The 25,730-nt window shown below is 46.1% G+C and overlaps 1 protein-coding gene across 1 annotated transcript in view; it reads left to right on the top strand.

Annotated features, from left to right (window-relative positions):
- Positions 1-25,029, top strand: part of GALNT9 (polypeptide N-acetylgalactosaminyltransferase 9) — a 185,822-nt gene extending 160,793 nt beyond the window's left edge. Inside the window, exons 7-11 of the mRNA XM_033135885.1 lie at positions 4,856-5,041; positions 8,694-8,831; positions 12,440-12,535; positions 24,120-24,287; positions 24,753-25,029. Of these exons, the coding sequence (XP_032991776.1) occupies positions 4,856-5,041; positions 8,694-8,831; positions 12,440-12,535; positions 24,120-24,287; positions 24,753-24,899 (735 nt within the window). The 3' untranslated portion in view covers positions 24,900-25,029. The remainder of the gene's footprint in view (positions 1-4,855; positions 5,042-8,693; positions 8,832-12,439; positions 12,536-24,119; positions 24,288-24,752) is intronic.
- Positions 25,030-25,730: the final 701 nt, after the last annotated feature.

Below are 25,730 nucleotides of genomic sequence, written 5' to 3'. Positions count from 1 at the left end.
AGTCCAGTCGTGGCCGACGCTGGGGTCGTGGCGTTCATCTTTCTTTACTGACCAAGGGAACTGGCATTTGTCCACAGACAGCTTCCGGGTCATGTGGCCAGCATGACTAAGCCGCTTTCTGGCGAACCAGAGCAGCGCACGGAAACGCCGTTTACCTTCCCGCCGAAGCGGCATCTATTTATCTACTTGCACGTTGACGTGCTTTCAAACTGCTAGGTTGGCAGGAGCAGGGACTGAGCAATGGGAGCTCACCCCGTTGCAGGGATTCAAACCACCGACCTTCTGATCGGCAAGCCCTAGGCTCTGTGGTTTAGACCACAATGCCACCTGCGTCCCAGTAGCACCGGGTACAGCCTGATTATTAACATCACCTGTGCTGCAAGATGACTTAAAGGGGACCAGCCTTCTCCAGTAATCTGCTTCTGCAACAGTGGGGAGGCCCATGAGCTGGGTGGCAGCTGTCTCCCCCCCCCCCCAAAAAAAAAAATATTTAACTGAAAGTAGAAATTGTGGAAAGATTTTGACAGATTTTTCCGAGCATTACTTTCTTTTCTCCAAAGAAAGTAATTTTAAACAACTGTTGTTGAGACCTTTCATTCCAAATCTGCTAGACAGAGCCAAATAGAGTGTGATGACCCACCCACCCCACAACATAAATCCTGGCTACACCCATGTAGTGCTTCTGGGGTTGTTCCTATGTGCCCTGCCCCTTCACATTCCAAATTCTCGCCCTCATCAGGCAGGGATCTGACTCTTGGCCCCTGACACTAGCACGCTCTCCATTTAAACTTGGATCAGCTCCTCTGAAGTTTGCAATGGAACCAAGAGCATGATCAATGCACTGACTTTTTTTTTGGACATTTTTCATTCAGCTTATTAAAACGAACCCATTTCTTTCTGCACCCCGATGCTCATTCCTTTTGCTGCAGAAATTCTGGGCGTACGTCTGTCCAGATTTATGTCCCCCCACACACACACACCCCTCCAATATGTCTTTTGTTAATCAAATGCAAATTTGCGGGGCTGGTGATTTAGCATGCAACTGCTAGGGAATGGCAATGGGGAAATAAATATCATTTAGCAAAATGAATTTGAAAAAGCAGTGTAGCATTTTGTTCGGCCATTTGTGAAATAGTTTTTCTTTGTCACCAAAGATGTGAAGGATGCGGGGGGAGTGGGGGGTGGCTGGTCACAGTGCAGAGCTTGCTGGTAAATGAGATGTGTGTTTCGGGCAGGGGAAGATTTTGGGACATGGTGAAATGCTGTGAGTGGAGGGGGCCAATTCCCCATCCCCATGACCCCCCCCCCGGAAAATCAACAAACCCGCTGCACCTGAAACTGGGAGACTGCAGCTGAATAGGACACAGCTGCAGGCAGCCTGAGGAAGTATCAGCCACTTTGCCAGGCTTCCTCAACCTCGCCCCTCCAGATGTTTTTGTCCTACAACTCCCATTATCCCTAGCTAGTAGGACCAGTGGTCAGGGATGATGGGAATTGTAGTCTCAGAGCATCTGGAGGGCCGAGGTTGAGGAAGCCTGCCCTAGAGTGAGAGGCTAGGGCAGAGCTTTCCAAAGTGTGTGTCATGACACATTGGTGTGTTGGCTGCAGTGTGTAGGTGTGTTGTGCAAACTCCTCCCTAGGCTGAAAGGGGGCTAAGTTTAACCTCCGGTTTGCTACAAAAACTGAATGATGTATGTCGAAAAATTGTGTCACCAGCATGAAAAGTTTGGAAAGCTGTGGGTTAAGGCTGATGTCTGCTGCTTCCAGGAACTCATTATTGTTGTGAGATTTTGTAGGTGAACTGAGAGTTTGTATGGACCCTGAGTAAGAAACCAGAGGCTGAGAGGGAGTGTGTGTCAGAAGGAAAATGAATTGACATTGATTTATAAATATTAGTACCTTTGTATTAGTGTAACATTTTTATAGGTAACCGTGTGTCTTTATAATATGAGAGCCAGTGTGGTGTAGTGGTTAAGAGCGGTAGACTCGTAATCTGGGGAACCGGGTTCGCGTCTCCGCTCCTCCACATGCAGCTGCTGGGTGACCTTGGGCTAGTCACACTTCTCTGAAGTCTCTCAGCCCCACTCACCTCACAGAGTGTTTGTTGTGGGGGAGGAAGGGAAAGGAGAATGTTAGCCACTTTGAGACTCCTTCTGGTAGTGATAAAGCGGGGTATCAAATCCAAACTCTTCTATTTTCTTTAAGTTGCCTACTGCTGCTTCAGTTTTTGTACACTGCTTAAATACATATTAAGAGGCATAGAAATTAAACAAGCTGTTGTTTGTAACCTGGGTGGGCCTGACAGATCCTGGTGGATCAAAAATGGGTTGTATCCACAGTTAGTCAGGAAATACTACAAGTTATTGTTATTCGCGGACTCTCTTTGGACGCCTTGAATTTGTCAGACTTTGAGATGTCGTCTTTCTGTATGAAATTATTTTTTAAAATGATTTTTTTCTGCTGATCATACTTCTGCCTGCCTGTCAGATTGTGCCCATTGATGTGCCAAATTACCCATTCAGACTCCTCACCCTTACTATGTAATCAGCATTACAATTAAATGGGGGGGGGGAGTTAAATAGGAAAAAAATGCTTTTGCAGCTCTGTGATTCCACATTGTGCTCTGCTGTAGCTGAAAGATGCTATTGCCATGTTCAGGGCTGTTTTACCCATAGGCGCTAGGGCTGCGGGGCACCCAGGCGTCGGGATCTCAGGGGCGCCAGGCCAAGAGTCCAGGGCCCGAGAGTTGAGTCCGGGGAAGAGTCCGCCCATCAGTCGGAGCACCACAGAGGGAGCCAGTGTGGTGTAGTGGTTAAGAGCGGTAGACTTGTAATCTGGGGAACCGGGTTCGCGTCTCCACTCCTCCACGTGCAGCTGCTGGGTGACCTTGGGCTAGTCACACTTCTCTGAAGTCTCTCAGCCCCACTCACCTCACAGAGTGTTTGTTGTGGGGGAGGAAGGGAAAGGAGAATGTGAGCCGCTTTGAGACTCCTTCGGGTAGTGAAAAGCGGGATATCAAAGCCAAACTCTTCTTCTTCTGCTGCTGCTGCTGCTGCTGCGGGCAGCTCTGTGCTGCGAGTTCAGGGGCAACTGAGCCAGTGAGATGCTGAGGCGGCCGGCTGGCTCCGCCCTCCTGTGCACCTGGAACTGGGCAACCTGGGGGGGGGGATGCTGGGCGGATCTTTGCACCCCGGCGCCGCATATGCTTAAGACAGTCCTGGCCATGTTCTGCATGAAGAGCAAGTCTGTCCATGAAGGGGGAAATCTGCCTGAGGATTTACTCCACTGCTAACTTGTTTGCCCAATTTATGAGGACTTAAGAGCAGCCTTGTTCAAAGATTTAAATCACTCAGCTGATGGATCGATTGAACACTTGATTAACTTCTTATTAGGAGGCAGCTTCCCCTTACATTTCTGTGGTGGTGACCTGTTTTGCCTTTTAGAGCAGACATCTTAAGGATAAAATTTCAGCATACGCTCTGCCGCTGTTCTGAGTGCCAATTTGAAAGGTCTGTAGGGCTGCATGGTTCCCCTGACTTGGTTTCCCACAGTTTGCGTGAGCATGAAAGGATGTATCTCGAGGATGCTGCAGTTATGTGCCCACAACCTGTTCTGCAGAAAACAACCAGGAAACGTTGTGTGGAGTGTAGATTTGAAGGCAGCTTGCAAAAGACTATCCCTCTTAACTGCTATCGTCACAAAGGCTCTCATTTCATATACTGTGAGACAGGGGTAGGGAACACTTTTCAGCTCATGGGCCACATTCCCTCCTGGGAGCCACTTGCCACCACTAGCCAAGAGTGAAAGTAGACAAAGCAATGAGTTTTTCCTTTGTAGACCAGGTTAGTTCAGAAACCCCTCTCTATCCTCCATCCAGACAAGCAAGATTTACAGGCAACTCCCCATTTTTAGGCACAACCGATATCTGTGCAATCACACACACAGCACCAAACTCGGAAGTGATCTGGAAATGTCATAAAAGACATCACACAAAGGGGTGGGGACAGAACGGAGCATTTCATTGCATGTGATTTCACATAAGCAGGGCCTTTTTGGTGGTGGCACCCGCCCTGTGGAACGCCCTCCCATCAGATGTCAAGGAACTATCTGACTTTTAGAATACACCTGTTCAATGAAGTTTTTAATGTTTGATGTTCTATTCTGTTTTTATTTTTTGTTAGAAAATTTTATTTACAAACACATAGACACGAAACAAAATTCATATTACCCTACCACCCTAAATTACAGACATTAACACACCCTTGTGACTTCTCTCCACTGTTCCTCATCCTCCTATATATTATAATATAATATTTCACATTGCAATTTGTATCTAAATTTATATTTCTTAACTCTTTTAACTTACTATTTATTTATTTTTTTAACCAGCTTTACAAACATTAATCCAAACATGTCAACATGTTAGTTTTTGAGCAGTACTCTTGTTTTTAATCCGTTGGGAGCCACCCAGAGTGGCTGGGGAAATCCAGCCGGATGGGTGGGGTATAAATAAATTGTTGTTGTTGTTGTTGTTGTTGTTGTTGTTGTTGTTGTTGTTTTCATCATCATCATCATCATCATCATCATCAGGCTTGCCTGTATTATCAGAGTTCAAGGGCACATTCCAGCCAGGCAAAAACACTCAAGGTGCAAAGGAGAGTCAATGAGGCATGTATTCTGGGGAGAAGGGATATTGTTGGGAATCAGATGTGGACTGGGGTGAATGCCAAAGGCCTGGAGCCCCACATTTGAAACCCTGGCTGAGATTCCACTGCCTTCACCACACCGCTTCTCCAGATCCCGTCTTGCTGCCTTAGTTCATTCCTCCCTCCCTTTGTTCTTTGCATCGTCGCAGGTCTGGCAGTGTGGCGGAAGCATGGAGGTGCTGCCTTGCTCCCGAGTCGCCCACATTGAGCGCACCAAGAAACCTTACAACAACGACATTGACTACTATGCAAAGCGCAACGCATTGCGTGCTGCTGAAGTCTGGATGGACGACTTCAAGTCACATGTTTACATGGCGTGGAACATACCAATGACGGTAAGGGCAGGCTGAGAAGGCTCTCAAAGACATTGCAGAGTTGTTGACAGTTGCTGGCACACACACACACACACACACACACACACACATCCTGGAAGTTGTAGTTTGATGAGGGACCTGAGAATATTCAGTCTTCTCTGAACAACATCCTTGCATCTGTTTCCCTCTAATTGCCATATCTGCTGCCCCCTTGCTGAGGATCACTTGGGCCATGATGAACTAGAACTAGCTCCTTTTAAAAACGAACTTTCCAAGCTCTGGTTCCCATGTTGTTGGACTGCAGCCTCCCTGATCATTGGCCTTGCTGGCTGGGGATAATTGATGTACAGTCCTGCAGCAATGTGGAACATTTGGTGTACAGTGGTCCCTCGACTTACGAATTTAATCCATTCCGAAAGCACATTCATATGTCGAAAAGTTCGTAAGTCGAAAAAGCGATCTCCCCATAGGAATGCATTGAAGCAGTTTTAAAAAGAAAAATTCGTAAGTCGAGGAAACCGCATCTAAAATTCGTAAGTCGAATAAACCGCATCTAAAATGCCAATGGCTTTCCATTCTGATGTCGAAAAATTTGTTGGCATGCGGCCACTTTTTGCGTTCGTAAGTCGAAAAATTCTGATGTTGAGTATTTCGTAAGTCGAGGGACCACTGTATCTGGAGTGTCAGGTAAAATGTGAAGTGGCTCTTACGCAGTGGTGAAGAAAAGGAACTCTGCACATGCTGAGAATGCCATCCCCCCATTTTGGGGGTGCTGATTGACCACACCCTCCTTCCCTGGGAGAACAGGAAGGATGGTTTAGCCAGGGAAGGAATGTGGTTGAGCATGTGGGCAGTTTTGCCCAATAACCAGAGACTGAAGCTAGCTCTGGCACCACACTCTTCCCTCTTCTTCTGTTGGCACTCACCACCCTTCCCTTTGCAGTGTGGGCATTGCTAGTGGTCCTTTCTTTGGGGACTGAGTATTTGAGGAAGTCATTGGTTGGCTCCGGGTCTCCTCTTTTTTTGTCTACTCCACACTGTCGGGCGTCACCTGTGTGACTGGAGGGCCATTCCTTAATCTGGCTCAATTGACATTTTGTCCGGGCAGGTGAACAGGTTTAAGTAAGGCCTGTGTTAATATATGAGGCAATTTGGGTTGGGTTGGCCATGCACATTGGGGTGAAGGTTGGCCAATGGATCCACGCTGTGCATGTCTGAGTCATACCAATGGCAGGAATCCAAACAAATCTTGCTATTTACAGTGTGTGTCTGTATACTTGTCCAGTAGATGGGACAGACTGAATCCCTATTCCCTTTATTGCTGTTCACCTGCCAAGGTGTGTGTTATTTGGTTAATTTGCCAATCCCCTAGTCTGTTATATTTTAATACATATAACCTGTTTACCCCTAACATTTTTTTATCTTGAATCTTCTTTCTCATGTGATGGCAAAGTTATTTTCCCTCTGTTGTCCTGTCTGATTCAGGATACAGATGCCAAGGCAAGGTTTGCACCAAAACTAGGCTTGAGATGTTTACAAATGGCCCTTGCGGCAAGCACTTAAGTGTGATGAAAACCTTCAGTCTTTTCTTCTCTTCCATTACTTTCATATGATCATTTTCTCCAATGAGCTATAAAGCAGGCCTTTAGGGAAAGAAAAAAAAGGCACATTGCTTTATCAGACATAAACCAGCCTTCCAGAAAAGAAAATGGTTTTTAAACATCACAAAAATAACCACCATTTCCCTTCCTTTGGAACACAACTGCTTTGCAAAGGTGGATTCACAGTGGCTTTTAAATTGTCTATTGATCCGTCTATCACTCCCTCTAATATTGAATTCAGGTGCTGAGCGCCGACAAAAATAGCCAAAATGGGGGCAGTGAAAAACAAGAGGCAGGTTTGGAATCAGCGTACTTGGGGGACCCTAAAGTACAAAAAAAAAAAATACCCCAAGTCTTTATTACTATGTTCAGTAGCCAAAAAGTCTTGGGGATCAGCTGGAAAAGAAAACTGAAAAATATGAGGGAATCGGAGACAGATTGGTTGGTTGGTTGGTTGGTTGGTTGTATAGTCCTTCATCCGAAGATCTCAGGGCAGTTCACAGCATAAAACTACAAAATTAAAGCACATTATTATTAGTGGAAATTATTCAAATAGACATAAGGCACAATAGAGATACTGAAACAAATTTTGATAAACACCATTGATAACAACCTAAAGAAACCCCTACTCAAGTGAAAAACAAGTCTCAAATTCTTTACAATTGTTCAACTATCCATTGGTCCTCAAGAAGGGCATGAATTGAGGCATGGAGGTTCTCAGTGATTTTGGAAAAGGGTGAACAATACTTTGGCCTCAGATATGTGAAAGACCAGAGGGTGGTCTTTCCTTTCATACTACCTCTTGGTAGTTTCACCTCCTTCAGAAGTTTGTGAGGGGGTGGCCTAGAAAAGGACATTCTCTGTGGCAGCTCCTAGGTTGTGGGACTCCCCTGCCTGTGAAACCTGAGATAGATATATTTGTTTCAGGCTCCACCCTATTGCTTTGACTGTAATTTGTTTTACACTGTTTTTAATACTGAACCATTTAAATTGCTGTAACATGCCCAAAGACCTTATGATGAAGGACATAATATTATGTATTTTCTGTTTTTTATATTGTGGTTTTATGTTGTGAAGCAACCTGAGAGCTACAGGTATAGGGTATAGGGCAGTATACAGATTTAATTAATCAATTATTAATGCCACAATAAATAAATAAATAAATAAATAAATAAATAAAGGGGCAAATGGAGATATTGGACAAGGAAGGGCTGAAGCCCTCCCTCCCAAGTATCTCCTTTCCCCTTTGTGATGCTTCATGATTCTTTCTATGTGCAGAACCTCCAAGACACACCTGGGGTGAATCTACACTGGTTGGTTATAACGTTAAAAATGCATTATAAAAACATGACACCAGAGGGTGCTGCAGAGCAACCCATCAACAATGGGAAATTGCATTGAGAGCTATTCAGTATAACTTTTTTAATAGCCTTTAATAGCGTTTTTACAAATCAATGTAGATCCAGCCCTAGAACCCCTCGTCCAGGATTTCCCCCATTCATTGCAATGGAGGGGGTATCACTATGCATACAGTTCAAACAGAGCTGCTCTCTCCACTGAAATGAATCGAGGGAGCATGATCTCACATGGGAACTCCATATGCTCACTGGAGCATACATATGCAGGTATATATATACATGTGTATTTTGAACTCAGTACAAATCTGCTTACAAGACATTCAAGCTGGAATCTTTCCTTCACCTAATTCTGTACAGCTTTGCCTGCTTGTTTCTTGCCTGCAGACAGTAAATTGAATGCTGTGGTAGCCAAACTTTTACATTCGCCTTCTCCACCCCCACTTCAGATCATCTTCTTTTCTGTTACCAAAGGTTCATTAATATTTATTCCATGTTCTCAAGGACAGTTGTAGACTGAGTAGCTACTTACATGCCAAGAGAGGGTGGGGGGGGGGAGTTTGAGATAGAGGGAGGGGGGGAGAAATCTGCTTGTAAACAAAATGAATAATGAGCATTTTTCAAATAATGAAATTGACTGGAAAATGGCCTAATAGGATTTCTGTGTTTATATGCTCCTGTTGGCCTGTGGGTTTTTGGTTTGTTTGTTTTTTGCAGAACCCCGGAGTTGACTTCGGAGATGTTTCCGAAAGAATTGCTCTGCGGCAACGTCTTCAGTGCCGAAGTTTTAAGTGGTACTTGGAGAATGTCTATCCTGAGATGAGAATTTACAACAATACCATCACTTATGGGGAGGTAATGTATGGTGCTAAATGTCCGTCACATCTCTGCATTGATGTTCCATTTCCCCATTTCAGGAGGGCTTTTGTACTGGAATATGGACCAAAGACAGGTGTTGCTTCGGCAGTGAAGCTCATCTAAGATCTGGAGGTTTCGCTTTTCCTGGGCTCTCAGCCAGGCCTTGATCTGGGCATGTGCCTCTTTGTGTGTCCCCCTCCTCCTGACTAGTCCCACGTGCAAATAGCCAATGGCTACTGAAGTTGGTTGCATAACATGGTTTGCTAAGTTAGGCCCCATCTCCACTAAACATTTAAATCTGCATTGTATCACTTTAAATAGCCATGGGTTTCCCCCAAAGAATCCTGTTCCTCTCATAATTTTCAGAGTGGTTTAGCAATCAATCCTTCTTTTCGGAGTATGAAAAATGCTGCCTCCTCTTTCTCTAAGCGAGGCTCTCAGGTATCTTCCTCCGAGCCAGTGTGGTGTAGTGGTTAAGAGCGGTAGACTCGTAATCTGGTGAACCGGGTTCGCGTCTCCGCTCCTATACATGCAGCTGCTGGGTGAACTTGGGCTAGTCACACATCTTTGAAGTCTGTCAGCCCCACTCACCTCACAGAGTGTCTGTTGTGGGGGAGGAAGGGAAAGGAGGATGTTAGCTGCTTTGAGACTCCTTAGGGTAGTGATAAAGCGGGATATCAAATCCAAACTCTCTTCTTCTTCATAGGCAAAAGAGTTCCTTAAGGGGCTGAGTGGTGGAGCAAGCCGATCGGGCACCTGTGGCAGCGTTTGTGCCCAGGGACGGGGCCAGCCACCTGCAGGGCAGGACAAGCCAGGGCAGGACGTTCTGCGGGGCCTCCGAGGAGTCTGCCCACCTCCTCCCACTCAGCTGCCCTACAGCTGAGGGGAGGCGACGGGCATACCGTTTGGGGCAGCGTAGAGCCTGTGAGCGCCCAAGCCACCTCGTCACTGCCAGGAAAGACGCGTGGCTTGGGCCCACTGCAGGCCCTGCCACGGTGAGTGCCACCCACTATTTTGTCACACACACCCCCTCAGTGGTGACACCCGGGGCGGCCTGCCCCCACCGTCCCCCCTTCCTCCGCCCCTGAAGGGGCCTACTTGAGAAACTTGCAGTACCTGACAAGAAAGAACCAGGGATCACCCCTCCCAGGAGGGGAGGAAAGAGTGTTTTAAAAGCTGAGCACGGATGCAAGTAGGACAATATTTCAAATCCCATATTGCAGGTGGAACAGGGTGGCAAGGCAGAGATTGAAATTGGTTTCTTAAGGCAGGCTCATGAGCTTGTGTCAGATTTGGATCAGAGATGTTCAACCCCTGAATAGCTCAGTCGGTAGAGCATGAGACTCTTCATCTCAGGGTCGTGGGTTCAAGCGCCATGTTGGGTGAAAGATTCCTGCATCACAGGGGGTTAGACTAGATGACCCTTGTGACCCCTTCCAACCCTATGATTCTATGAAATCTATAGTTTGGACTATATCACGGGTAGTGTGATTTCAGAAGAAATTATGAATGTTTTTCCCATTGCTGGGCCACAGCTTTGTGGCTTATTTGACAATATCCAGTCTCTAGACTGAGACTCTAGAGGCTGAAGGAACTAAATATGTTGAGGTGGATATAAAACATATTGAAAGGGTTGTAAAAATATATTTCCTACCAACTGAAGTCACTTTTTTTTTTAAAGGATGAGTTGTAAAATGCCTGTCGTTGCCTTATACCTGGGTAGCACACTTGTCGTAAACTGACTCTGCTACCGCTTAACAGTTGGCATGCTTTAATTGGCAGCAGCTTGGGAAGGCAGGTTGGCTGGCCTCGTGGCATGCTGTGCTGTCAGACAATATTTATATTGTGGCTCAGAGCAGAAGGGGATGGGAAGCTTCAAGGATGCTCACAGCCATGGCTTTCCCCCAAAAAAGTTTTTTAAAGGTGAGGAAACTGGTTAGGAGACCCTGGTTCTCTCCCCCCCCCAAACTACGATTTCCAGAGTTTCCTGGAAGAGGCACTTATTGCTTGATGCCAGGGTACCTCTCCATAGACCCCCATCTGCACTGTACATTTGAAGAAGCATTGTACCACTTTAAATACCCGCGGCTTCTTCGCAAAGCCTTCTGGGAAACGTAGTTCATTAAGGTTGTTGGGAGACCCCTAGTCAACTCCCAGAGCAACATTTCCCAAAATTCCCTGAGAAGAGGGATTGATTGTAAAACCACTCTGGGAATTGTAGCCCTGTGAGGGGGGAACAGGGGTCTCTCAGCGCTGTGGCGACTAGTAGACAGTCAAATATGAATGTGTCTAGTCCCCTGCCTTTTGTGGGAGCAAGTTCCAAGTTTGTCCCCATCGCCACATCGAAGGCAAGTGTCCTTTAGGCTCTGCTTGTGGGCTTTCTAGAAGCATGTGGTTGTCCATGATGGCAAGCAAGATGCTGGACCAGATGAATCATTGGTGTGGCCCAGCAAGTCTCTTCTGACATTCCTCTGTAGCAGGATCCGCATGCTTATCTTTAGGTGGCACTCAGGGAGTGTGATGGATTTCATCCAATAGATGGGAACCAGATTTCTCATCAGCATTATTCAGAGTGGGATTGGGACTGGGCTGTTTACGATGCGTATTCCTAATTCATCATCTTTCATGTCGTACTCTGCAAATAAATGTCTAGTCCAAGTCATCAGTATATATATATTGCCTGTAAGGACAATTCGTGTCTGCTTTTGCAGAAGAACAAGTTGGCTATCCAGCCCCTAACTGATACGCAAAAGAAGGATTAATGGGGTGTCAGGAGAAGTGAATGAGTGTGTTTTTCTTCCTTCAGAGAAACTCCCTGGTGGTTAGCATCCTATTTACTTTGCTTAAAAACAAGTTTAAAGCTGCTCCAGAACAGGGAAGGGCTGTGGCTCAGTGGTAGAACATCTGTCTTGCACTCAGAAGGTGCTAGATTCAACCCCTGACATCCCCAGCCAGGGATAGGAATGTCCCCCGCCTGAAACTCTGCTTCTCAAAGGTATTGCAAGTTTTTTGTGGAGATTTGTGAGAACCTATAAGATGGCTGGGAGATTTAGGTGCTCGAACCAGGACCCCCCACCCCACCCCCCACTAAGGCTTTGCAATAGAGAATTTCCCTACACCAAGGCCAACCTCCATGGTACCCACTGAGACGGGTAAGGTAGAAGGCCAGGAGCTCAACAGTAGGTGGAGCCAGAGCCCATGAGATGTGGAGCCAACTAATGGTAGTTCTAGCCCCATGCTCCTCCTTGTTCTGTTCTAGAACAGAAGGACAACGTTGAGACCAAAGAAGAGGAAGCTGACAGGCATTGCCAGCCCCTGGATTGGTTTTAAGTGAGAAGGTAGGCGGGAGAGCTGGCTGAAGGCACATGGTGGTTGGTGGACCAGTACCCTATTTGCTCAAATGAAGCAGCATTCACTGCTCCAGATATTGTTGCACTTCAACTCCCATCATCCTGTTCTGGCCGGGGTTGATGAGTGTTGGAGTCCATCAACACCTGGAAGTTCCCCATCCCAGAGCTAGGATCATATAAGGTATCCATCAGAACATCGCAATATTGGTTAAATCTCTCTCTATTTCCCCCCTCTTCCCCTGATGTTGATTTCAGGTTCGCAACAGCAAAGCCAGTGGCTTCTGTTTGGACCAGGGTGCAGAAGACGATGACAAAGCCATTCTCTACCCGTGTCATGGCATGTCCTCCCAGGTAGATGAGATCGTATGTTGTTACATTTCTTCCATGGCAAATTTGATTTTGTTTGCATTTTAAGGAGAAACTACCCGATTCACACTTCTCGAACCAATACATGAACAGAAGCATAGCTGAACTTTGCAATTTGCATGCCTCCAAACTTTGCATGGAGGCAGAGCTCAGCTATTGTGGCTAGTAGCTGTTGATTGCTTTATCCTCCATGAGTTGGTGGCCTCCACTGCACAAAGAAGTATTTTCTTTTCTCTGCCCTCAACCCCCAATCTCTGCTGAGTGGTAGCAAGACATAAAAATGCATGTTATCAGGGGCAATGGAATACAAATATGTGTATATGTCAGGGACTGGACTGAGAGGGCCGAGACTGAGGGGGTATCATGGAGACCCCCCCCCTCCTGAACTTCCCAGAGAAGAGGAAGGCAGTACTGAACTACAGGAGTCGTTTGAGGAACATCACAGCTCAGAGATGGGTGAACAGAAGGGGAGAAGCGAAGGGGGGAGACAGAGACAGAGCAGCCAGCTGACACATTATCACTAGAGAGCATTTCTGACCCCCCCCCCCCTTCTCCCAGAACTCGGTGTTCGTTAAGAGTGCAGGAACAATGGAATCAGAGATTATTAGCCCTTGGTGGCCGCCATATGGGGAAGTGATATTGCTAGGGAGGGAGTGGGGAGCAGCTCAGTTGGAGCAACGCCATTTTAGGGAAGGCTGCATTCCTTCGTCGTTCTCTGTGAATTATTGAATAAATTGCTTGGTAAGAACTCTTATCGTTTCTCTGATTCCGGGCTGCCTCATGGGAGGGAGCTGATTCCCCGAAGCCTGAGAGTATACTAGGATAAATTCTGACTAAAATGCTGGTGAGTTTTCATGAGGGCTTCTTAAAAAGACATTACAAACTTGTGTGGAAATGTGGAGAAGTGAATGTAAGACTTGAAAAATAGTATACTGAGAGTGAACATAATTGACACATTTGCCCATCCGTAAGTACAACTAGATTACAAATGATGAGATACATTTAAGGGAAGGGGCGGGACAATGGAAGAGCATCTGTTTTGCATGCAGACAGTCCTGGATTCATTCCCTGGCGTCTCCAGGCAGGGCTGAGAAAGACTCCTTGTCTGAAACTCTAGAATCATAGAATCATGGAATTATAGAGTTAGAAGGGACCCCAAGGTTTATCTAGTCCAACCCCCCTCCAATGCAGGAATCTCGGCTAAAACACCTCTGGCAGATGACCATCCAATCTCTGCTTAAAAACCTCCAAGGAAGGAGAGTCCACAACCTCCCAAGGGAAACCGTTCGACTGACAAACAACTAGTACAGTCAGAAAGGTTTTCCGAATGTTTAGTCGGAATTTCCTTTCTTGCAACTTGAAGCCATTGGTTCGAGTCCTACCCTCCGGAGCAGGAGAAAACAAACTTGTTCCCTCTTTAATGTTACAACCTTGAAGATATTTGAAGATGGCTATCACATCTTCTTTCAGCCTCCTCTTTTCCAGGCTAAACATACCCAGCTCCTTCAAGCGCTCCTCATAAGGCTTAGTTTCCAGATCCTTGCTCATCTTGGTTGCCCTCCTTTGCACAAGTGGCACAGATGGAGAATCAGTCAGAGAATCAGCCAGTCAGAGTAGGCAATATTGAGCTAGACTGACCCAGTGTTCTGATTCAGTATGAGGCCACTTCCTACATCCCTCACTGGGTTGCTAGACACCAGGGGTCCAGGGGCAGGATGGAGAGGTGTGGTCAGTATTGCTTCCAAGTTTTGGAGGGCCCTTTGACAAGAGACCCTCCGTGACCCCACCCTCAGTGTATCTTCCCCTCACTGCAGCAGATCAAAAGAGCTCTTGTCAGTAGACCCCACACTGAGGAGCAGGTCCTCAGCAAATGCACAGGCATGCCAACCCTTGATGGCAGCCCTGGGCATCGGGCATTCTTTCTTCAAGCCTATTGAGATGCTACGCATACATGAGCTTGAGCTCATAGCTCTGCAGAGATTTGAACCCAGGCGTCCCCAGTATACATCCTACACCTTTCATAATTCCATATACTATTGTTGCACTGTGTATTTTGGTTCTATGGACCGCAATAAAGCTGTGTGTGTGCCTGTGTTATTAATTCCATCACACTGGCTTTCAGTTCGTCTCTTGCAAAACACACACACACACACAAACCCCAGACATTTGATATTTTAAATGGATTTTTGTGTTACAGGAAGCGTGTGACACATTTTCTGTGCAAAGAAAATGCTAATGGGATGCATAGTTGTGCTGTTTCCATGTGCAGTCAAAACATTTCAGCTATTCCTCTGCCAACAACTTACACACATACACTTTGTACTTCCAGCTCACAATTAACATGCATTCATGGATTTTATACACATTTTCTTTTTAAGGCATGTGGGGCTCTGGCTGAGGGGTAGACTGAGTTTGTTAATGCAGAACTCCATCTCCCTGAATGGACCAGCCTCCACTGCCTTAAGCAGTGGTGGGATCTATGTCTTATAGCAGAGGTTGGACAGCCACCTGTTGGGGGGGGGGGGTGCTAACCCTGTTTTCCCTGCATTGAGCAGGAATTTGGACTGGGTGGCCTACCAGAACCTTCCCAACTCTATGATACTGTGTATTCACCTCCTCCCATATCCCACCAGCCCAAAGGCTGTCAATCCATCTCCCTTCTGCACCCTGTGCAATTCAGGTCTTTAGTCATGGCCACATCCAATCATTTAAACTTTGGCTCAGTATTAAATACACAGTTTTAATCTTCTCAGGACCCATAGGGATTTCAGCCCATATATTCATATTTCTAGGCTTGAATTTTGAATCATTTCTTTAATTATTATTATTTTTTTATTCTAAACCATTCCTCTGCATTTTGCCCTAACCATTCAAAGACGATGATGATTATTTTATTCCGTGCGCCTTGAGGTTTTAAAAGAAAATCTCTTCTGATCATGCTTCTATTGCTATTCCTCACTTTTTAATGAAAATCAGATATCATTTAAATCCCAGATGGTCCCCCTCCCCACATAACCCTCCTCCCACAATGCAATTTTAGCACTTTCTGATGTGTCTTCCAAATTGGAACGGCATTAATGAATTGTCACTCATTCATGCATAAATAATTCTGACCTTATCACCCACCAAACAATTACCTGAAGTTTAGCCGTACATGTTATTGGTTTGGACTGGGGGTGTCAGCTTGAACATTAATTTTACAGGCAAAATTATGTGTGTGTTCCCTTTTCAATTGTTGCAGCTGAACCAACTGGGTTCTCTGTTGTCACTGTCACAAGATCCATCTTGGATGGGCTTGTGGCACTTTCCGCAGCAAATTTGGCCTTTGATAAATCGGGGGTGGGAGGAAGAGAGAAACAGAAAAGAGTCACTTAATTAGATTCAAATAAAATTTTCATGCAGAGTCCTATTTAGCAAGATGCTGACACAAGTTCACCTGGCTTTCAATTATGTTGGCCATTTTCCTGTTGGCCAAACAAAAGGGGCCATCCTTATCCTCCAAGAACCTGTCTTGTACAAAAGGAACACGATGAGGGGAAATGGTTCTGGGTGTCCTATATTTTTTTCTGACAAACTCTTGGCGCCACCCCAATCTCCAAATGAAATTCCCAAGGTTCTAGGCGCTTACCTCGGGTTCACGTTTCCTTTGGAGAATGAGGCACAGAGGAGACTGTGGTGTCTTTGTGATGTGTGGTTTATTCACACATACAGTGGTACCTCGGGTTAAGAACTTAATTCGTTCTGGAGGTCCCTTCTTAACCTGAAACTGTTCTTAACCTGAGGTACCGCTTTAGCTAATGGGGCCTCTCGCTGCCGCCACACCGCGTGATTTCTGTTCTCATCCTGAAGCAAAGTTATTAACCTGAGGTACTATTTCTGGGTTAGTGGAGTCTGTAACCTGAAGCGTCTGTAACGCGAGGTACCACTGTATATACAGCTTGAGCCTACGAAGGAAGGGTTCACAGCATTAACACTCCAATAGGGTCTTCTCCCATAGCCACAGCCTTGGATTCAAGTAGAAACCAGCCATCTTTTTTTCTTTGCCTTTCCAGCCTGCTCCCCCCCCCTTTTCTCTCCCATCACACACAACTCTGCCCTAATACCACTTCATGAGGAAACTAGCCTGTCTTATATTTTAACACTTGTTAGGATTACAGTGGTACCTCAGGTTACATATGCTTCAGGTTAAGAACTCCGCTAGAATTCTGGCACCCACAAAGTCATAACCCTATTTATTGATGTGTTTGTTTTGTTGCAATATATATATAATCTGCAATGCATAGACACACACACACACACACACACACACAGAATCCTCCAACAACACGAAAGCTCATACCAAGAACAAACTTAGTTGGTCTCTAAGGTGCTACTGGAAGGAATGTTTTATTTTATTTTGTTTTAACATTGATAAAGTCAGGTTGGCTAAAAAGGGGGGTCACATTCCATGGTCCTGTCTGAACTGTACAGGGTTCTTTTTTAATAAAAAAAAAGTCTGAAAGGAAAAAAGGATATCAAGTTTTATTGGCAGGGAGTTCCACAGGGCAGAGAGTTCCTCATTAAAAACTCAGTCCATGGTAAAGGATGATTGGACCCCAAGGGTGTAGGCAACCAGCAAAAGTTTCCCATCGGAAGTTCTCAGCAACTGAGGTGGAGCATAAGGAATCAGGTGGTCCTTTGGGCCACGTCCAATATTAGCCCTGCTCAGAGTAGACCCTTGAAATTAGTGGGCATGATAAACTTAGGTCTATTTGTTGTAAGGGATCTACTCCAAGCACATCTTAGTTAACCACAACCCTTTGTGAATTAACAAAATGACATTGAACCCAGCCTGGAGGCCAATTGGAAATTATTATAACAGCAACAGTATTCCCTCAAAGCATCTTGTCTTAGAATCATAGAGTTATAGAGTCGGAAGGAAGCTCCAAGGATTAGCTTAGTCCAGCTCCCTTCCTTGCACTTTTTCTTCCAGAGAATGTTCCCCTGGGCTTTGATTTCCTCTCTCTCTCTCCCCACCCCCACCCTGCCCTCCATACCAGAAAAGCTGGGTGAAATATTGTACACATGTAAGCCAAGACACCCGGTTAATTAGGATAGTCTGGAAATGGGACTGTCAACTGGATCCAAGGGTGCTAAATATGCCTCACAATAGCAGCCCATGCCTTCAGGAGGTGCTGAGATCTGTGGGTACTGCCCCATGTGGTGAGCCACTGAACTGCACATGGAAGCTTCTCAGTGAAGTACCTTGGACTTCCTCTACCCACCCAGGTTGGGTTCTGGATCATCCTGGTCCTGACTCTCGGCTTTGTCCCCTGGCTGCCGGTTTCCAGCTCCTGGAGTTCCCGACGCTGCTGCACATGTACAGAGCATGGGAAGCCACCCATCGACTGAATGCAGGCAGGTGGAAGTTGGCTTAGCACTTTCAAACCAGCTTCAGGTTGGCGTGAGAAATGTTTCAGTGCCACATGGGGCCGTGTCTGTGCTTGAAGGATGAGGGATGGGCTTTTAATGTTTGGCGCTTTATTACGCTTTACATATCCTGTAAGTGGCTGGGGAAACCCAGCCAGATGGGCGGGGTATAAATAATAAAAAAAATTATTGCGATGGTGGTGATTATTTGCATGTCTGCTTCACATCGTCTGCTGCTAGCTGTCAGACCTCTTCACACTCTCTGCCTGAGCATCCTTGAGAGGCTGCTGCAGCTGCAGCTCTCACACCAAATTAATTTTGCAAATCGTGGCGAAATGAGAGGAGCTTTTTCGGCTTTGTGAACGTTAATTAACTCAGCTACCTAAGAATGATCCCAGCCCTTTGCTATCTGCAAAATGTTCCGCTGAGATAAAACCACACCGAATGATGAAGAACACCTCTGCTGCATGGTCAACATCATTCTCAGAGGGAAAACATTTGTCTGCTAGATCAAAATGGGGAACCTGTCGCCCTACAGGTGCTGTGAAACTACATATTCCATCATCTCTGACCATTCACAGTGTTGGTTGGGGCTGATGGGAATGATAGAATCATAGAGTTGGAAGAGACCACAAGGGCCATCAAGTCCAACCCCCTGCCAAGCAGGAAACACCATCAAAGCATTCCTGACAGATGGCTGTCAAGCCTCTGCTTAAAGACCTCCAAAGAAGGAGACTCCACTCCTTGGTAGCAAATTCCACTGTTGAACAGCTCTTACTGTCAGGAAGTTCTTCCTAATGTTTAGGTGGAATCTTCTTTCTTGTAGTTTGAATCCATTGCTCCGTGTCCACTTCTCTGGAGCAGCAGAAAACAACCTTTCTCCCTCCTCTATATGACATCCTTTTATATATTTGAACATGGCTATCATAACACCCCTTAACCTTCTCTTCTGCAGGCTAAACATACCCAGCTCCCTAAGCCGTTCCTCATAAGGCATCGTTTCCAGGCCTTTGACCATTTTGGTTGCCGTCCTCTGGACACCTTCCAGCTTGTCAGTATCCATCATCTGGAGGGCCAGCAGATCCACAGCTGGCCATGTTTCCTGATTTGAAAAAGTCCCATTCCAGCATTAACCTCAATATGTATTTTCCCTCTGATTTAACTGAAGTGTGAGAAGATGGGGTGGTGGGCTTCCAAGTGCCTGAGATTGGTAGGATCAGGCTGACTAATTTTGTTTTTAAGGGAAGTCCTTCCTTTTTTAAAAAACAACAACACAACCCTTTCTGCACTGATTTTGTGAAAATTAAGTCTTTGCTTTAAATAGCAATAACAACAACAATAATGACCAGTATGTACTTGGGAGCATATTGGGGCAGCCTTCCTGACTTCTCATACTTATAGGACAGCCCAGCCAAGGACATAATGTGTTTTTCAAGGGATTTATGTTAAATGAAAAACAAAAGCAGAAAATCCTGCAACCCAGACACAAGAATCTCACTGAATTTTTCTACCCTTTCAGTAATTTTCAAATCCAATTTCTTTTCTCATGACTAGAAGAGAGAGAAAAAGAGAGAGAGGCTGTGTGTGTGTGTGTGAGAGAGAGAGAGAGAGAGAGAGAGAGAGAGAGAGAGAGAGAATAAAATTTCAGCACAGCACTAGTGGCAAGTGCGAATGCTCTGTACAACAGGGAGGAGGATACAGCTCAGTGACAGAGAATGCACAAGGTCTCAGGCTCAATCACTGGCATCTCCAAAAAGAGCTGGAAAATAATCCTGTCCTGACAACCTAGAGAGCTGCTGTCAGTCTGTGTAGATAATAGCATTAAGAAGGGGGGTTGGGGGGGAGTCAGGGGGAGTCAGTCTGGATGGTGTCCTTGGATCCATTCCAGGCCTAGGATCCTGTATCCAGTGTGGGTTAGAATCCAGTAGAGGAGGTTGCTGGATTCGTCAGACAAGTTTCTTTGTAAGACAATGAGCTTAGCTGCCCACTTAAGTGCTCTCATCCTCATCTAAGTTGCAATAGCTGCAGCTAAGTGATGGAGAACAATAGGCCAAATGGTGGCTGAGCTGATAAGGTGTGTGTGTGTGTGTGTGTGTGTGAGAGAGAGAGAGAGAGAGAGAGAGAGAGAGAGAGAGAGAGAGAGAGAGAGAGAGATTGAGAGAGAGAGAGATGCGGAGATATGCTTGTACAGTGGTACCTCGGTTCTTGAGTGGCTTAGTTGTTGAATAGTAGAATCCTAGAGTTGGAACAGACCACAAGGGCCATCCAGTCCAACCCCCTGCCAAGCAGGAAACACCATCAAAGCATTCCTGACAGATGGCTGTCAAGCCTCTGCTTAAAGATCTTAAGCCTCTTATTAAAAACCAGCTCCCAAAGGCGCAAACCCAGAAGTGTTCCAGTTTGTGGATATTTTTTGGAACCCGAATGTCCGATGTGGCTTTTGTTTGATTTCAAATTTCAAATTTCAAATTTATTGCAGCTATAAGCCCATAAAAACATAAAATATGGAATATATGACATAAAGTTACAGCAAACCATAGACCCTGGAGTCATAGGGAAACAAACCACAGCACAAATACAAGTTTTAAAATTGCAACCAGGGAGCAGAAAACAAAAGTATTAGTGGTCGTGTAGTTGTGGCTTTTGTTTGAGTTCAGGAAGCTCCTGCAGCCAATTGGAAGCCATGCCTTGGTTTTCGAACGGTTTCAGGAGTCAAACAGACTCCCGGAACGGATTAAGTTCGAGAACCAAGGTTCCACTGTACTGCACTGGACTTTGGGGCTCCTCTGGTAACCTAACAGAGAATCCAGCTCTGCAGGCATGCTAATGCTGTGAGCTCCTCCATCCCATGCTCAGATTGTATACATGTCTAAATAAAGCCATATATGCTAAGGACACTACAGTCTCCGCTGACCTCCGTTTCCAAGTAAACCAAACCCTGAGTAAGTTCCTGGAACCCCTGGATTTTCTCACTGCCCAGAGGTTGGGGTGGCATGTCAACAATACTTGGCGGAATGGACGCCTGCTTTGACTCTGTAGAAGCCAGCCACCTATCTTCCTAAAAAGAATAAGAAAGAATAGTGTGGGTATCATACTGCATCAGTTCCCCTTTGGAAACAGAACTAGAAAACCCAGAACTCCAGGCTTGGTGGGGTTTATAAGCACTCTTAGGGGAAGTTCTAGTGGTATTGAGAAATGCTGCCTTCAAGTTATACCACCAGCTCCCCTCTTACTTGCTTTCACAACCCTGCCCCCCACAGTAAGACCCACACTGCAGTCAGTACACTAAGGGAAAAAATCCTTGCATTCCCCCCCCCCAGCACATTCAATTTCCTCCCCTCCTGGTGCCTTGCATTTGCTCCGCAGATGGCTTCTTTATTAAGAACAGCTTCAGACATGCAATCTAGTCATTTAAAAAAGGAGAACAAAGAGTGAATTCCAAAGGGCATTCTACTCCTACAGGAAAGATTAGCATATTATGTGCTGGTTGTGTTAAGCCATTACTGCTTGCAAGCAGCGGGTACGCATGAACTTTCTTTCCCTGTCTCCCCCCCCCCTTCCTCCCTTTTCTTCCGTTCTTTTCTTTTCAAAGAGCCCTAAAGTAACAGATGCCATTTATGGGACCTCTGCATATTTATAGGCAGGGCTGTTTTCACTCCATGTTAAAATGAATGCAGAACTCCCTACTATGGCATTTCAGAAAGCCCATCGTGGAAAGATGGGCTCTGGGGGGTGGGGAAGCAGTCGAGCATCTGCTCATAGCTGTCAAGTTTCGGGTTTGAAAATAAGGGATCAGCAGCCTCACCTATCCCGGGGACAGTCACATGGCAGTGGTGGGCGGAGCCAGAAGCAAAAGTGGGCGGCACTGGTGTGAACGCGCGCAGTAGGCTTACAGTATTTTGGAAACGCTGCCCGTGGGCTATGACGCCTCGGCTGCTCAGCAAGTTCCGGATAAAAAGTTACAAAGCGCGGGCCGCTCCGTCGTATTGTGTAACGTTTCAAAGCACCAGCCACCCATTTTCAAAGGCAGCCAGGCTCCCCTCCCCCCAGCTAACCCTAGTGTCTAGCTGAGGGGCTCGGTGGCAGCTGATAGGAGCTGATGCAGGGGGCCAAATATGCCCCCCTGTAAGCGCGGGAAATGGCTCCGGCTTGCTTTGAGGCTGCAAGGAGGCGAGGTCTTCCCAGTCCCTGGCCAGCAGTGGGAGGGAGAGGAGCTGCTTCCTTTGAAAAAAACGGGAAATTAAAGGGATATAAAAAATAAGGGATGGCAGCGGGAAACTGCTTGAAATAAGGGAGATTCCCGGGGAAAACCGGATACTTGACAGCACTGGCATCTGCTCTGCATGCAGAAGGGTTGGGGAGGTCTGAAACATGAGAGTCAGGGTACCCGTAGTCTTCAACCTTCTCAGACCCAGGATTCACTTTTAACCCAAACATGTGTTTGGGCACCCATTTCTTAATCTTTTACCATACAGTGGTACCTTGGTTCTCAAACGCCTTGGCACTCAAACAACTTGGAACCCAAACACAGCAAACTCGGAAGTAAGTGTTCCAGTTTGCGAACCTTTTCCAGAAGTCAAACATGCTCCGTTTTGAGTGTTACGCTTCCGATTTGAGTGTTACTCTGAGGTCTGTCTGTTTTCGCTATTTATTTGGTGTTTTTGTTTTTCCGGCTCTTTTCGTTTTTGCAACTGTAACTGTGTGGCACCCATTTCAGCTACTGATTGATCGATTGTGTGACTGCCATACATTGTTTATTGTGCCAGTGTGGTGTAGAGCCAGTGTGGTGTAGTGGTTAAGAGTGGTAGACTCATAATCTGGGGAACCGGGTTCGCGTCTCCGCTCCTCCACATGCAGCTGCTGGGTGACTTTGGGCTAGTCACACTTCTCTGAAGTCTCTCAGCCCCACTCACCTCACAGAGTGTTTGTTGTGGGGGAGGAAGGGAAAGGAGAATGTTAGCCGCTTTGAGACTACTTCGGGTAGTGAAAAGCGGGATATCAAATCCAAACTCTTCTTATTTTATGGATCAATGGTCTCGTTAGATAGTAAAATTCATGTTAAACTGCTGTTTTAGGGGTTGTTTTTAAAAGTCTGGAACGGATTAATCCATTTTGCATTACTTTCTATGGGAAAGCGCACCTGGTTTTGGAATGCTTTGGTTTTGGAACGGACCTCCGGAACAGACTAAGTCTGAGAACCAAGGTACCACTGTATATCTGCAAGGTGGCAGTGCTCCTGTTGTGACCCACCTTGGATCAGACCATCACCTGCTACTGGATGCAAAGGAGCATCCTGCAGTCAACAGAACTGAACTCTCTGCTATCCAGTTGGTGAGTGGGACAGGGGTGCTATCCCGCCCTCAGGATTGTGGGTGCCTGCCTCTGCTTCTGAGGCACACACACACACGCACACACCCTGGAAAAGGGTGCCTTGCTGGCTGGCTGCAGAGGGCAGAGCTGAACTGCTTCTCTCTCAGAGGCAGCACCACTGATGCCTGCCAGCTTTTCTCATGGACTTTGTGGGGGCCCAGCCCCCACAATTATATTATTGTGGGTGCCCAGGCACCCACGGTCCCTTGCGCTTGGCTCCTATTGAGTATAGAGTTTAATCCTGCTTCCCCAGTGCATTCCCTGCCTCCAAATGTAGAGGGAGAACATAGCCAACATGGCTCGTACCTGGCCATCGAGAGTCTTATCATCCATGAATTTATCTAATCCTTTTGTGGGTACCAATTCCATAGTTTAACCACATGCTTTGTGAATAAGTCCTTTCTTTTCCCTGTCCTGACTCTTCCAACAGTCAGTTTTGCAGGATGTCCTAGACCAGGCACCCCCAACCTACGGCCCTCCAGATGTTTTGGCCTACAACTCTCATGATCCCTAGCTAACAGGACCAGTGGTCAGGGATGATGGGAATTGTAGTCCAAAACATCTGGAGGGCCGAAGGTTGGGGGTGCCTGTCCTGGACAGCTCACATTAAGAGAGAGGGAGAAAAACAACTCTCTCTGTCTACTCACATGTCTGGGGGTTAAGGGAAAGACTACAGTAATGCAAAGAGTTGAAATTGCAAGGCAAGCTTGACCTTTAGCACTTCTTGCTTTTTCAGAAATGCCTCATGGCTTACTTGACTTCAGCCTTCTCTGTTTCAATTTGGTTCCAGCTTGTTCGTTACAGCTCTGAAGGACTTCTGCAGCTGGGCCCCCTGGGATCTACTGCATTTCTGCCTGACTCCAAATGTCTCGTTGATGATGGGAAAGGAAGGACCCCCATCCTGAAGAAATGTGAAGACACGTTGAGGCCAGCACAGAGGCTGTGGGATTTTACACAGGTATTGTAGCCAGCTGTGCATGCAAGCGGGGCCTGTCACAAAATATTACAGTGTTTTGTGTTTGTGTTCAGGATTCTCAGTAGTCTGTTCTGTCTCCCTTCCCCCAGGTTTGTGACTTGCCCTCATTAGGGACACACTTCAGCAACCTTTTGTAATATGGCATCCTATGTGAGGCCAAGTGTTGGCGCCGCCAAATGGATCTTCTCAGTTATGGATCTTCTCAGTTATGGATCTTCTCAATTTTGCGCTCCCTCAGCTCAGTGGCCTGTGCAGCAGAACCGCCCACATCCGGCACTGCGTCCATATATAATTTTCCTTTCCATTCACAATATCATTCTAAACACAGCCAGATTTTCACCCTTGAACCTTGTCTTTCAAAATATTCATTCAGACAGTCCCATTCCTTCTTGACTATATTTTCTGGTTTATGTCTTATTGTGTATTCGTTTCTTTCACCCCCTACAGAACGGCCCAATCATCAGCCGAGACACTGGCCGGTGTCTAGAAGTAGAGATGTCCAAGGATGCCAACTTTGGGCTCCGATTAGTTGTACAAAGATGTTCGGGGCAGAAATGGATGATCAGAAACTGGATCAAGCATGGCCGGCATTGATTTAGAGCTGGGAAGATGCTTACAGTTCTGGAGTCCTTTGACCAGTACGTGGGCGCTCCTCCAAGAGATTCAGGTTAAAGAGGACTATTGTGATGAGAAGAAGACAGCTCATTGAAGGAGAAGGATTACTACTGGGAGAAGGATTACTACTACTGTTTTATTTTTTAAAAAGAAAGGAAAGATGGAGACTGGCATTCCACCTAAGGCCACAGAAGTGATACACCTGTACCTAGACTGTATCATTTCAGACTAGGGCTTATAGGCGCACATGATACAATCATCTCTCCATTAAGGAAAAGAAATCCCTTCATATAGAAAACTAGCATATCGGGGGGGGGGACCTCGTTTCTTTGATATGCTCTTTTCTAAGTCCACACAATTCTTTTGAAAGGAGGAACTTTCAATCACGTGAATCTGAAATGGCATAGTCAGAGCAAAGGTTTACCACCTTGGTGAGAGCTGAGCATAACCTATCCTTATAACAATGGATGGCCCAGAAAGACTTGTGCAAACTTTCTGCTTTTTTTGGAACTCAGTTGGAGATGAACCACAGAAGCCAGAATTTGCGTCCACTTTCTGGGAGGAAACAGGAGGGCAGCCATATTTGGGTCAGGTTTGCAGGACAGATCAGTCTCGTGCTTCACTGAAGAAGGTCCCTGGGGCAGAAGGATCTGTTAGCTTTAAGTTGCTGACTGTTGCACAACTCTTATGGTGAACAGAACCGTGTGCCTTTTATACTGTACTTCCTATCCAAGCGGACTGGGGAAATCCCGCCTCTTCAGCATGTCTGAGTAACTATTCTGAACAATAACATCGACGACGACAATAAAA

This window comes from Lacerta agilis, chromosome 17 (assembly GCF_009819535.1).
Source record: "Lacerta agilis isolate rLacAgi1 chromosome 17, rLacAgi1.pri, whole genome shotgun sequence".
NCBI lineage: Eukaryota > Metazoa > Chordata > Lepidosauria > Squamata > Lacertidae > Lacerta > Lacerta agilis.
The sequence above is the reverse complement of the archived record's forward strand: the minus strand, read 5'-3'. Positions and strand labels throughout refer to the sequence as shown.